The 13105-nt window shown below is 44.5% G+C and overlaps 1 protein-coding gene across 3 annotated transcripts in view; it reads left to right on the top strand.

The window, feature by feature from the left end:
- The first annotated feature begins 4214 nt into the window (after positions 1-4214).
- Positions 4215-13105, top strand: part of GIT2 (GIT ArfGAP 2) — a 117699-nt gene continuing 108808 nt past the window's right edge. For all 3 annotated transcript variants that reach the window (XM_075830682.1, XM_075830672.1, XM_075830691.1), the window contains exon 1: positions 4215-4443. In XM_075830682.1, the coding sequence (XP_075686797.1) occupies positions 4392-4443 (52 nt within the window). In that variant the 5' untranslated portion in view covers positions 4215-4391. The remainder of the gene's footprint in view (positions 4444-13105) is intronic.

Raw genomic sequence — 13105 nt, 5'->3', positions numbered from 1 at the left:
TAAGGAGGAAGTGAAAAGTATCAAAGAGGCGTTTTGGATTATAAGGGTATGTTCACATGCAGAGTCAAAAACGTCTCAAAATACAGAGCTGTTTTCAAGAGAAAACAGCTCCTGATTTTCAGACGTTTTTTGTGCCACTCGCTATTTTTGTTGCGTTTTTTTACAGGTGTTTTTGGAGCTTTTTTCAATAGAGTCTATGGAAAACGGCTCCAAAAACGTCCCAAGAAGTGTCCTGCAAAAAACGCTCCGTCGGAACAGAACGCCGTTTTCTCATTGAAATCAATGGGCAGATGTTTGGAGGCGTTCTGCTTCCAGTTTTTCGGCCGTTTACGGCCCGAAAAACTGTCGAAAATAGGCCGTGTGAACATACCCTTAGATAGTATGGAGATGAGAGAAGTGAAATAGACTTGTTTTGCGCGGTGAAGGGCAGAGTTGTAAGCTTCGAGCTTTGTAATGGAGGAAATCTGCTGCTAAGGCCTTTTTTTACACGAACGTGTAATACGTCCGTGCAACGCGCGTGATTTTCACGCGTCTCGCACAGACCTATGTTAGTCTATGGGGCCGTGCAGACAGTCCGTGATTTTTGCGCAGCGTGAGTCTGCTGCGTAAAACTCACGACATGTCCTATATTTGTGCGTTGTTCACGCATCACGCACCCATTGAAGTCAATGGGTGCGTGAAAATCACGCACACCACACGGAAGCACTTTTGTGTGACGCGCGTGATTCGCGCAACAGCAGTAAAGCTATGAATGAAAACAGAAAAGCACCACGTGCTTTTCTGTTTACAAACATACAGAGTGTCATAATGATGGCGGCTGCGCGAAAATCACGCAGCTGCGCATCATATGGTGATGACACACAGAGTTTTTAAGTACATTTTTTGCTCGCAAAAAGCAACGTTTTTTGCGCGAGCAAAACGCACACGCTCTTGTAAATCTGGCCTAAATGCGATTTTCTCCACAGACGTTCGCCACATCTCGAGCACCGCTGAAAAAAGCGGGATTGAGGCGTGTGCCAGGGTTGTCGTCATCTTTGTCGGGGGGTTCGGAGTGTAGGGGGGGCTGCTTCCTCCAATGCATTTTTGAGTGTTATTGTAAAGTTTGGCAGCCAGATTGGGACAGGAGAGGGAAGAGATAGGGGACAATGAGGACTGTAGACTCTCTATGAGTTTCACAGTGTTAATGGCATGTAGAGTCCTGTATGTCTGATACGTAGGGATGACCTGAGAATGCAGAGAATATTTGATAGTAAAGGAGAGAAGATTGTGGTCAGAGAGCAGGAGAGGAGAGTTAGTAAAGTCAGAAACTGAGCAGAGACGGAAGAAGACCAGGTCAAGCGAATGCCCGTCTTCATGTGTAGGGGAGTTAGTAAGTTGTGACAGACCTAAGGACGAGGTTAAAGATAGAAACTGGGAGGCAGATGAGGAGATTGGGTTATCAATGGGGATGTTGAAGTCACCAATGATGAGAGTGGGTGTTTCAGAGGATAGAAATTGTGGAAGCCAGGCAGCAAAATGATCCAGGAATTGACTCGGTGAGTACGGGGGGCGGTAGACAACTGCCACTCTGAGGGAAAAAGGGTGAAAGAGTCTGAGGGTGTGGACTTCAAAAGAGGGAAATGTGAGTGAGGGGACCGGGGGAATGACCTCAAAAATGCAGTGTGGGGAAAGAAGTATACCTACTCCTCCACCCTGCCTGTTCTCAGGTCTGGGGGCATGAGAGAAATGAAGACCACCATAAGATAGAGCAGCAGGGGAAGCAGTGTCAGACAGGTGTAGCCATGTTTCTGTAAGAGCCAGGAGATTGAGAGAGTTAGAAAGGAATAAGTCATGAATAAGGCCTCATTTACACGAGCGTGTGCGTTTTGCGCGCGCAAAAAACGCAGCGTTTTGCGTGCGCAAAAGGCACTTGACAGCTCCGTGTGTCATCCGCCATCATAGAGATGAGGCTAGTCCACATCAGTCACTGTCCATGGTGCTGAAAGAGTTAACTGATCGGCAGTAACTCTTTCAGCACCCTCGACAGTGCATTCCGATCACCATATCGAGTAACCTGTTTAAAAAAAAAGAGGTTCGTACTTACCGAGAACTTCCCGGCCGTTGCCTTGGTGACGCGTCCTTGGTGACGCGCCTCTCTTGACATCTGGCCCCACCTCCCTGGATGACGCGGCAGGCCATGTGACCGCTGCAGCCTGTGCTTGGCTTGTGATTGGCTGCAGCTGTCACTTGGACTGAATTGTCATCCCGGGAGGTCAGACTGGAGGAAGAAGCCGGGAGTTATCGGTAAGTCAGAACTTTTTTTTTTTTACACGTTCACGTATATTGGAATCGGAAGTCACTGTCCAGGGTGCTGAACCAGTTTAACTCTTTCAGCACCCTGCACAGTGACTGTCTCCTGCCGGGTTCGGTCAAAACGAGTTCGGCCGAACCCGGTAAAGTTCGGTTCGCTCATGTCTAAGACACTCCGTTCGGATGTTTGTAAACAGAAAAGCACGTGGTGCTTTTCTGTTTACATTCAGTTTGACAGCTCTTGCGCGAATCACGCAGTTCGCACGGAAGTGCTTCCGTGCGACCTTCGTGGTTTTCACGCACCCATTGACTTCAATGGGTGCGTGATGCGCGAAAAACGCACGATTAAAGAACATGTCGTGAGTTTTACACAACGCACTCGCGCTGCGCAAGATTCACGCATCGTCTGCACTGCCCCATAGAGTAATATAGGTGCGTACGACACGCGTGAAAAGCACGCGCGTATATTACGCTCGTGTAAATGAGGCCTAAAGGTGAGTTTGTTGTACACGGACTGAGAATTCCAGAGAGCAAAGTTAAAAGAGACAGAAGACGTACAAGGAATGGTAAGGAGATTTCTTGTCTTAGGCCTGGCTTGTCTTAGGCCTCGTTCACATCTGCGCTAGCGCTCCGTTCCGACGGAGCTTTGTCGGAACAGAGCCCTGACAGCCACAAACGTGCCAATGGTTTCCGTTTGTCTCCATTGTGCAAGGGTTCCGTCGTTTTGATGGAATCAATAGCGTATTCGACTACGGTATTGATTTAGTCGAAATGACGGAACCCTTGCACAATGGAGACAAACGGAAACTATTTGCACCGGATCCGTCACCATTGAAATCAATGGTGATGCAAACGGAAACCTATGGTTTCCGTTTGTGTCTTTCAGGGCTCTGTTCCGACGGAAATCTCCGTCGGAACGGAGCACTAGCGCAGATGTGAACGAAGCCTATGGCCCCATGCACATGGCCGTGCCCATAATCACGGCCGCCCGCATTTTTGAGCCGTGAGAGCACGTCTGTAAAATACGAAAAATAGGACATGCCCCATAATTGCCGTCACCGTTCTACGGCATGGACACTTACCGTAGCGACACGGAAAGGTGTCCGTGGGCAATAGAACTGAATGGGTCCGTAAAACCGCAGACCATGTCACGGTCCGTGGTTTTACGGTCGTATGCAAGTCCCCCAAGCTCTACCGTATACACATTTACATTTTCCTATGAATAAGGTCGCATTCACACATTGCAGATATGGTCAGACTTTTGAAGCCAAAATCAGGAGTGGATACAAAGAATTGAAAAAGTATAAATATTTCCATTATATTTCCCGTCATAGGAGCAGAGCAATGAAAATACCGGACACACCTGTTCCATTGCACCACGGACAGACGGATCTCATTGACTTTAATAGCGACTGCGCTTTTGGTTCCGTCAAGAACAACGGAACCCTGTCACAACGGTGACAAACTGAAACTATCAGCTAGGTTTCCGTCACCATTGAGTTCAATGGTGAGGGAAACGGAAGCTAAGGTTTCCGTTTGCCTTTAGGTTTTGGGGTTGACCCGACGGAAACCTTTGACAGAACCCCTCAGCGGAAAGGAACGGTGATGTGAACAGGTAACATAGGTAACATATGGCCACTGCCTAGGAAACAGCTCAGCTATGAAATCTCATTGGAGGTTTTCTTTAATGGACACTGGCTGTTGTGAAGTCTTCAGTCTCTTCAGGGTTTTGTCTCATATGTGAGTGAGATGTTGGAGCGGATGTGTGTGAGGTGACACAATGTAGAGGGGACACTCTCATCCTGCCGTCACTCGCTATATTTACACTGAAACAACGGCTCGACGTTCCTGCGCGGCACTCGGAGGGGGAAGGGTGCGCGTATCCGCAGCCCGTCTTCTAGTACGCGCGTCAAGTGGAAGGGGCGTGCCGTGCTGTGTGGGCGTGTCTAGTCGTCAGACAGTCCGTCCGGGCTATGTAGCGCCGCTTAGTATCGCTCAGCCCTACGCCCGGCTTTGTGTCCCGGGACCGCAGCGGCGGTGTGAGCGTCTTTGCCTCATTCATTGCGTCGCTACTCACAGCGGAAACGCGGGCTCTCTCCATCATGTCCAAGCGGCTGAAGAGCCTGGAGGTCTGCGCGGACTGCAGCGTGCAGGGTAAGCGGGCGGCTGTCATCTGACTACAGCGAAGCGGGTGGTGAGGGTCACGGTGGGCATCGGTCTTGGATATCGGGCCCGGTGGCGTGCTAGAAGATATCCCAGCGCCGAGGCTGGCGGGGGTGGAGATGGGGATATATTTGGAGATGATGTATATCTGGGATGTGGTTTGGGGAGGCCGGTGTGTGTGTGTGTAGCGCTGGCTCCATGTTGATGACACTGCTCCTTGTGTTGGATTCTTCTACCCCGTGACACTGGTGGGTACTGTGTGCAGCCTGGGCTGGTCGTACTATATGGGGGCACGCGTGGCAGGAAGGATATGTCCTGTGCTATAGCGCATCACAGCTGTGCCATGTTTACCATGTCATCCCTGGCACAGACTGCTGCCCTGCGTGTCTGACACCACTGTCTGTGAATGTGTATTGTAATGTGCCCCCAGGATCAGCCAAAGAGAACTTCTTCTAGTTCATGAGCTGGGTAGAGATCCCTGACATGGTATACAGTATTATTAGAGGAACTGGCATCTATTGTGTCATGGATTGTGTGTGGTTCGTGCAGCTCATTCATTTCACTTTAAAGTGTAACTACAGTTCGGTCCAGAATTATTTGGACAGTGACACCATCTTCATGATTTGGGCTCTGCATGCCACCACATTGGATTTGAAATGAAACAACTGAGATGCAATTGAAGTGTAGACTTTCAGGTTTAATTCAAGGGGTTGAACAAAAATATCCTGAGAAACGTTTAGGAATTGCAACCATTTTTCTACAAAGCCTCCTCATTTCAGGGGCTCAAAAGCAATTGGACAAATTGACATTACCATAAATAAAATGTTCTTTTTTTTAAATACTTTGTAGAGAATCCTGTGCAGGCAATGACTGCCTGAAGTCTGGAACCCATGGACATCACGAAACACTGGGTTTCCTCCTTTGTGGTGCTTTGACTGGCCTTTACTGCAGCGTCTTCAGTTGTTGCTTGTTTGTGGCTCTTTCTGCCTAAGGCCTTATTCACACGAACGTGCGCGTTGCAGTTCCGTGTGTCATAAGTGTTTGCTGCGTGGCTGTGTGATTTTCACGCATATACCATCCTTATGACATGTGGTTTTGAGGTTTAGAAAAAAATGAAGTGCTTTTATTTCTCCCTTCATTTCTTTATCTACTGTTGTGCGAATCGCGCGCGACACACGGAAGTGTTTCCGCGTGCCGCGCGTGATTTTCACACACCCATTGAGTTCAATGAGTGCGTGATACGTGAAAAACACCCAAGTATAGGAGATGTCGTGAGTTTACGCAGTGGATACACGCTGCGTGAAAATCACTGACTGTCTGAACGGCCCCATTGAGTAACATAGGTCCATGCGACACGCATGATTTTCACGCGCGTATCACGGACGTTAAACACATTAGTGTAAATAAGGCCTTAAAGTGTAGCTGAAGGTTTGACAAACTTCTGACATGTCATAGTGACATGTCAGAAGTTTGGATTGGTGGGGGTCCGAGCATGGAGACCCCCCACCAATCGCTAGAATGAAGCAGCTGAAGCCTTTGTCTGTGTGCTCAGCCGCTTTGTCTGTTCGGCTTTTTCCAGAAAGCCGATGTAGCGTTGTACCGGCTCATAGACTTTCTATTGAGTCCGTACACTGATACATTTATTTCCGGAAACAGCCGAACAGACACGAAGCGGCTGAGCGCTCAGACAAAGGCTTCAGCTGCTTCATTCTAGCGATTGGTGGGGTTCTCAGTGCTCGGACCCCCACAATCCAAACTTATGACATGTTTGTCAAACGTTTAGCTACACTTTTTTTAAGTTTTGTGTTAAGCAAGTGAAATGCAGCTCGATCAGGTTGAGATCTGGTGATTGACTTGGCCATTGCAGAATATTCCACTTCTTTGCCTTAACCTCCTGAGTTGCTTTCGCAGTATGTTTTGGGTCATTGTCCATCTGTCCTGTGAAGTGACGTCCAATCAAACTTGCTGCATTTGGTTGAATCTGTGCAGAAAGTATATCCCTGAACAACTCAGAATTCATCCGGCTGCTTCTGTCTTCAGTCACATCATCAATAAACAATAGTGACCCAGTGCCTTTGGCAGCCATGCATGCCCATGCCATCACACTGCCTCCACCATGTTTTACAGAGGATGCGGTGTGCTTTGGATCATGAGTCATTCCAAGCCTTCTCCATACTTCCTTCCGCCCATCATTCTGGTACAGGTTGATCTTAGTTTCATGCTGTTCCAGAACTGGGCTGGCTTCTTTACATGTTGTTTGGTAAAGTCTAATCTGGCCTTTCTATTTTTGAGGCTGATTAATGGTTTGCACCTTGTGGTGAACCCTCTGTATTTGCTCTCATGAAGTCTTCTCTTTATGGTAGACTTAGATACGGATACATTTACTTCCAGGAGAGTATTCTTCACTTGGGTAGATGTTGTGAAGGGGTTTTTCTTCACCGTGGAAAGGATTCTACGATCATCCACCGCTGTTGTCTTCCGTGGACGTCCAGGCCTTTTGGAGATCACAAGATCACCTGTGTGCTCCCTTTTTTTTCTTTTCTTTTTTTTTTCCAAGAATGTACCAAACTGTTAATTTGGCCACTCCTAACATTTGTGCTATCTCTGTGATGGATTCCTTAATTTTTCTTCAGCCTAACGATGATCTGTTTCACTTGCATTGAGAGCTCCTTTGACCTCATGTTGTGGGTTCACAGCAACAGCTTCCAAATGCAAATGCCACACCTGGAATCAACTCCAGACCTTTTACCTGCTTAATTGATGATGGATTTATGAGGGAATAGCCCATGCAGCCCATTAAATAGCTTTTGAGATAATTGTCCAATTACCTTTGGTCCCTTGAAAAAGAGGCAGCTACATATTAAATAGGCTCTGTCACCAGTTTATAACTGACCTATCTCCTACCTAATCTAATAGGTGCTTTAATGTAGATAAGTTTGTTTTTTAAATGTTTAACCCCTTCCCGCACCTTGCCGTTAATGCAGATCAATTTGTGCAGTAACTTCGTGCACCTCGACGTGCAGTTACGTCAGTGCTTTGAGAGTTAACCGTCACGCGGCGCTACACCACAGCGGCGGTTAACTGTGCAATGTTTTTGCCCTGCAGTCCATGTTGCCGATCAGCAGCCCATCGCCGCTGATTTTGGCAGTTAACCCCTTAAATGCGTAGTTTGATTGTGATCGCCTTATTTAAGGTGTTTAGCGCAGATCGGCCGCCCCCACGTGAAATCACGAGGGCTGGTGATGGTACCCATGGCAACCGGACACTAGACAATGGCTTCCGGGCTGCCATGTACAGAAGCCTATGAGGACCAGCCTTCTGGTCGCCGTAGGCTTCCTGTCAGAGTGACTGTCACGTCACAATGACAGTTAGAACACATTACGCTACGCAGGTAGTGTAATGTGTTCCAGCAGCGATTAGAGCTGCAAGTCTAAGTGTCCCCTAGTAGGACAAGTAAAAAAAAAAAGAATAAAAATATTTTAAAAAAAGTGTAAAAATAGAAGTTATAAGTGACATAAACAAGAACTGCTTTTTTTCATATAATATGTCTTTTATTATAGGAAAAAATGAAAACGTAAACAAAAGTACACATATTTGGTATCACCGCGTTCGTAACGACCCCAACTATAAAACTGTAATATTATTTTTCCCGCACGGTGAACACTGCAAATAAAATCAAAAAAAATAGTGATTCTGGCATAGTTTTTTGTTTGTCACCACCCCTCCCAAAATAGAGAATAAAAAGTGATCATATAGTCGCATGTACGCCAAAATAGTACCGATACAAACTACAACCCGCCCCGCAGAAAACAAGCCCTTACACAGCTTTTTTTGACTGAAAAATAAAAAAGTTATGGCTCTCAGAATATGGGGAGACAAAAATAATTTATTGCGCAAACGCTGCAAAATGTAAAAAACCGATATACATATGGTATCGCCGTAATTGTACCGACTCGCAGAATAAAATAAAACCTTCATTCATAGCGCAGGGTGAACGGCGTAAAAAATAAATAAAAAAATGTGTCAGAATTGTTGGTTTTTGGTTACCTTGCGTTCCAAAAAATGGAATAAAAAGTGGTCAAAAAAATCGCATGTACCCCAAAATGGTACCAATGAAAACTACAGATTGTCCCGCAACAAATAAGTCCTCACACAGCTCCGGTGGTGAAAAAATAAAGTTCCGGCTCTCAGAATATGACGATGCAAAACGTGCAGAGCGTTACAAAAGCGGATAGGATCAGGTGCCATTTATAAGTGCGACACTGGCCACATATCTGTGGGTTATTATTTATTTACACCATTATTATACCCTCTTATTATGTCCTGATGTACTCTGCCCAGCCTACATGTACCCCCAAATTATAAACTGAAATACCAGCAAAACGCCAGAGCTACTACCAAGCTAAATCTGCGCTCCCTAAAGCCAAATTCCATACCCTCCCTTCTGAGTCCTACAGCGTGCCCAAACAGCCGTTTACGTCCACCGATATGGCATCGCCATACCTGGGAGAACCCTGTTAACATTTTATGAGATATTTGTGGCACAAACTGGGCACAACATATAGTGCACTAAAATGGCACATCAGTAGAAAATTGTAATTTTCACTCTGGACCATCCGCTGCACATTAAACCCTTCGCGCACCATGACTTAATATGTCGTGGTGTGGGGGGTGATATATGGAGTGTCTCACGTGCTGAGCCCGCGCCATACGCTGCGGGTGTCAGCTGTGTATTAAAATTGATACCCGGGACTAATGGACAGGAACAGCGATCGCGTTGTTACAGAAGCCTGTAAAAATGACAACATACTGCAATACATTAGTATTGCAGTGTATTGTGCCAGCGATCTAATGATTTGCTGGTTCAAGTCTCCTAAGGGGACTAATAAAATATATAAAAACAAAAGTAAATAGTTATTAGTGGAAAAAAATTAAGTCCAAAAAAACCCCTTTTCACATATTTTTCTCTAAAGTAATGTAAAAAAAAATACACAAAATTGGTATCGCTGTGTCTGTAAAAGTCCAAACTATAACAATATACCATTATTTAACTCGCACGGTGAACGCCGTGAAAAATAAAGAATTTCAAACTGCAAAATCTGTTTTTTTTTTTTTTGGTCACCTTGGCACAACCAAAAAATGGAATAAAAAGTGCTCAAAAAGTTGTATATTCCAATAAAAACTACAGCTCGTCCAGCAAAAAATAAGCCCTCACACCACTCTATTGACGGAAAAATAAAAAACTTATGGCTCTTGGAAAGCGGGGAGGGAAAAACAAAAAGCAAAACGTGGATCAGTCCGGAAAGGGTTAATTACTTTCTAATGAAAAATTTACGACAACGTGTGGGGTATAGCCGTACTTGGGAGAAATTGCTTTACAGATGTTGGGAGGAAAAAGCCGCCCTTTATCATTTGTGAAATTGAAAAAACTCAACGTTTTAGTGGAAATAATGTTTATATTAATTTTCACGTCCTAAGGGTTTATTCAGACGAACGTGTAATACGTCCGTGCAACGCGCGTGATTTTCACGTGCCTTGCACGGACCTATATTAGTCTAAGGGGTCGTGCAGACAGTCCGTGATTTTTACGCAGCGGGTGTCCGCTGCGCAAAACTCACGACATGTCCTATATTTCTGCGTTTCTCGCGCATCACGCACCCATTGAAGTCAATGGGTGCGTGAAAATCACGCGCACCACACGGAAGCACTTCTGCGTGTTTCGCGCAACAGCAGTAAAAAGTATGATTGAAAACAGAAAAGCACCACGTGCTTTTGTGTTTACAAACATACAGAGTGTCAAAATGATGGCGGCTGCGCGAAAATCACGCAGCCGCGCATCATATGGTGATGACACACAGAGCTGTTAAGTGCCTTTTGCGCGCGCAAAACGCGCACGGCCGTGTGAATCCGGCCTAATTCTAATAAATTCTGCAAAAGACCTGTGGGGTCTAAATGCTCACTATACCCCTAGATAGATTCCTTAAGTGGTGTAGTTTCCAAAATGGGGTTACTTTTGGGGGGCTTCCACTATTTTGGTCCCTCGGGGGCTTCGCAAATTTGACATCACACCCGAAAACCATTTCAGCTAAATTTGAGATCCAAATAGCGCTTCCTCTCTTCTAAGCCCCGCTGTGGGTCCAAACAGCACTTTACCACATATGGCGCATTTATGTAATCGGGAGGAATTGTTTTACAAATGTTGGGGTGCTTTTTCTCCTTTATTCCTTGTAAAAATGTCTACGATTTTTCAGAAAAAAAAGTTGATTTTTACCTTTACAGACTAATTCCAATGAATTCAGCAAAACTGTAGGGTCAAAATGCTAACTTTACCCCTAGAAAAATTCCTTGAGGGGTGTAGTTTCCAAAATGGGGTCACTTTTGGGAGGTTTCCACTGTGTTCATCCCTCCAGTGCATTGCAAATGCGACACGGCACTGAAAACGATTCCCGCAAAATCCAAAATCCAAATGGTGCTCCTTCTGTTCTGAGCCCTGCTGTGGGTCCAAACACCAGTTTATTACCACATATGGGGTATTGCTATAATCGGAAGAAATTGCTTTACATATGTTGGGGTGTTTCTACTTTATTCCTTGTAAAAATTTCTATTTTTTTTCTTAAAAAAAGTAGATTTTCATCTTCACATATTAATTCAAATACATTTAGCAAAAAGACTGTCGTTTCAAAATGCTAACTATACCCCTAGATTCCTTGAGGGGGGTCTAGTTTCCAAAATGGGGTCACTTTTGGGGGTTCTTTACTGTTTTGGCACCACAAGACTTCTTCAAACCTGGTGCCTAAAATATATTCTAAAAAAAAAAGGAGGCCCCAAAATCCACTAGGTGCTGCTTTGCTTCTGAGGCCTGTGTTTCTGTCCAGTAGAACACCAGGGCCACATGTGGGACATTTCTAAAAATTGTAGAATCTGGGCAATAAGTATTGAGTTGCGTTTCTTGAGTAAAACCTTCTGTGGTACAGAATTTTTTTTTATTACAACTGAATTTTGGCAAAAAAAAATGAAATTTGTAAATTTCACTTATACTTTGCTTTAATTCCTGTGAAACGCCTTTCTAATATATAGGGCCCTCAAAGCCACTTCAGAACTGAACTGGTCCCTGAAAAAATAGGCTTTTGAAATTTTTTTGAAAATATGAGCAATTGCTGCTAAAGTTCTAAGCCTTGTAACGTTCTAGAAAAATAAAATGATGCAAACATAAAGTAGACATATGGGAAATATAAACTAGTAAGTATTTTGTGTGGTATTACGATCTGTTTTACAAGTAGATACGTTTAAATAAAAAAAAAAAATCTAATTTTTGCTAATTTTCTCAAAATGTTGGTGTTTTTTACTAATAAATAAATTATTGAATTTATCGACCAAATTTTTTCACTAACATAAAGTACAATATGTCACGAGAAAACAATCTCAAAATCTCTTGGATAGGTAAAAGGATTCTAAAGTTATTACCACATAAAGTGACACGTGTCATATTTGAAAGATCGGCTTCGTCCTGAAGGCCAAAACAGGCTCAGTCCTGAAGGGGTTAATTTTGACCAAGTTATGATCATTTTTAGTTTTATGCCAATTTTGTTCTAAATACCCAACTGGATGTTTGTTTTTTACTTTTCAGCAAGTGGGCATTGTAAAGAGAAGTGTATGACGCTGACCAATCAGCATCATACGCTACTCTTCATTCCCAGCTTGTTTCACTGCGCAGCGTGATCTCGTGAGATCATGCTGTGATGGGACATCCTCCCACAGGTCTTTCACCGGTCTTTCACATCCAGCCGTGCCAGGACGTTTATCCGAATCTGCAGCAGCTGGAGGCGATGTCTGTTTAGTCTTCCATGGCTCCGGTGAGGGACCTGTGGGAGGAAGTCCCGTCAGTGTGATCTCACTGGGCATACAGCGTCATACACTTCTCTTTACAACGCCCACTTGGTTAAAAGTTAAAGAAAACAAAAAACGCCTAGTTGGGCATTTAGAACGATATTTAGAATTCGCATAAAACTAAAAATGATCATAACTTGGTCAAAATGAAATGTTTTAAAAACCATCCCCAAAACGTATCTACACTAAAGCACCTATTAGATTAGGTAGCAGATAGGGCAGTTATAAATTGGGGATAGAGCCTCTTTAAAGAGCTGTAATTCCTAAACCCTTCCTCAAATTAGGATGTGAATACCCTCAAATTAAAGCTGAGTCTGCACTTTAAGCCCATATTGATTATATAACACTATATTCAATATGTTTTGGTAAACCGCTCAAGTGCCAAAACTTGTCACTGTCCAAATAATTCTTGACCGAACTGTAAATGTTCAATAAACTTCTGACATGTCATAGTGACGTGTCAGAAGTTTTGATTGGTGGGGGTTTGAGCACAGAGACCCCCCCACATATCCCTAAAATGAAGCGGGAAAAGCACTCATGTGAGCGCTCAGCCGCCTCATTTCTGTTTGGCTTTTGCCAGAAATCAACTTGTCGGAGTGTGGGCTCAATAGAAAGCCTATGAGCACGTACTCCGATACATCGGCTTTCCAAAAAAAGCCAAACCGAAACTAAGCAGCTGAGCGCTCACACGAGCGCCTCTTCCGCTTCACTTTAACGATTGGTGGGGTCTCAGTGCTCGGACGCCCACCAATTAAAACTTCTGACT

Source organism: Rhinoderma darwinii, chromosome 1, assembly GCF_050947455.1.
Source record: "Rhinoderma darwinii isolate aRhiDar2 chromosome 1, aRhiDar2.hap1, whole genome shotgun sequence".
Taxonomy (NCBI): domain Eukaryota; kingdom Metazoa; phylum Chordata; class Amphibia; order Anura; family Rhinodermatidae; genus Rhinoderma; species Rhinoderma darwinii.
Note: the sequence above shows the minus strand (reverse complement) of the source record. Positions and strands in the feature narration are given on the sequence as shown.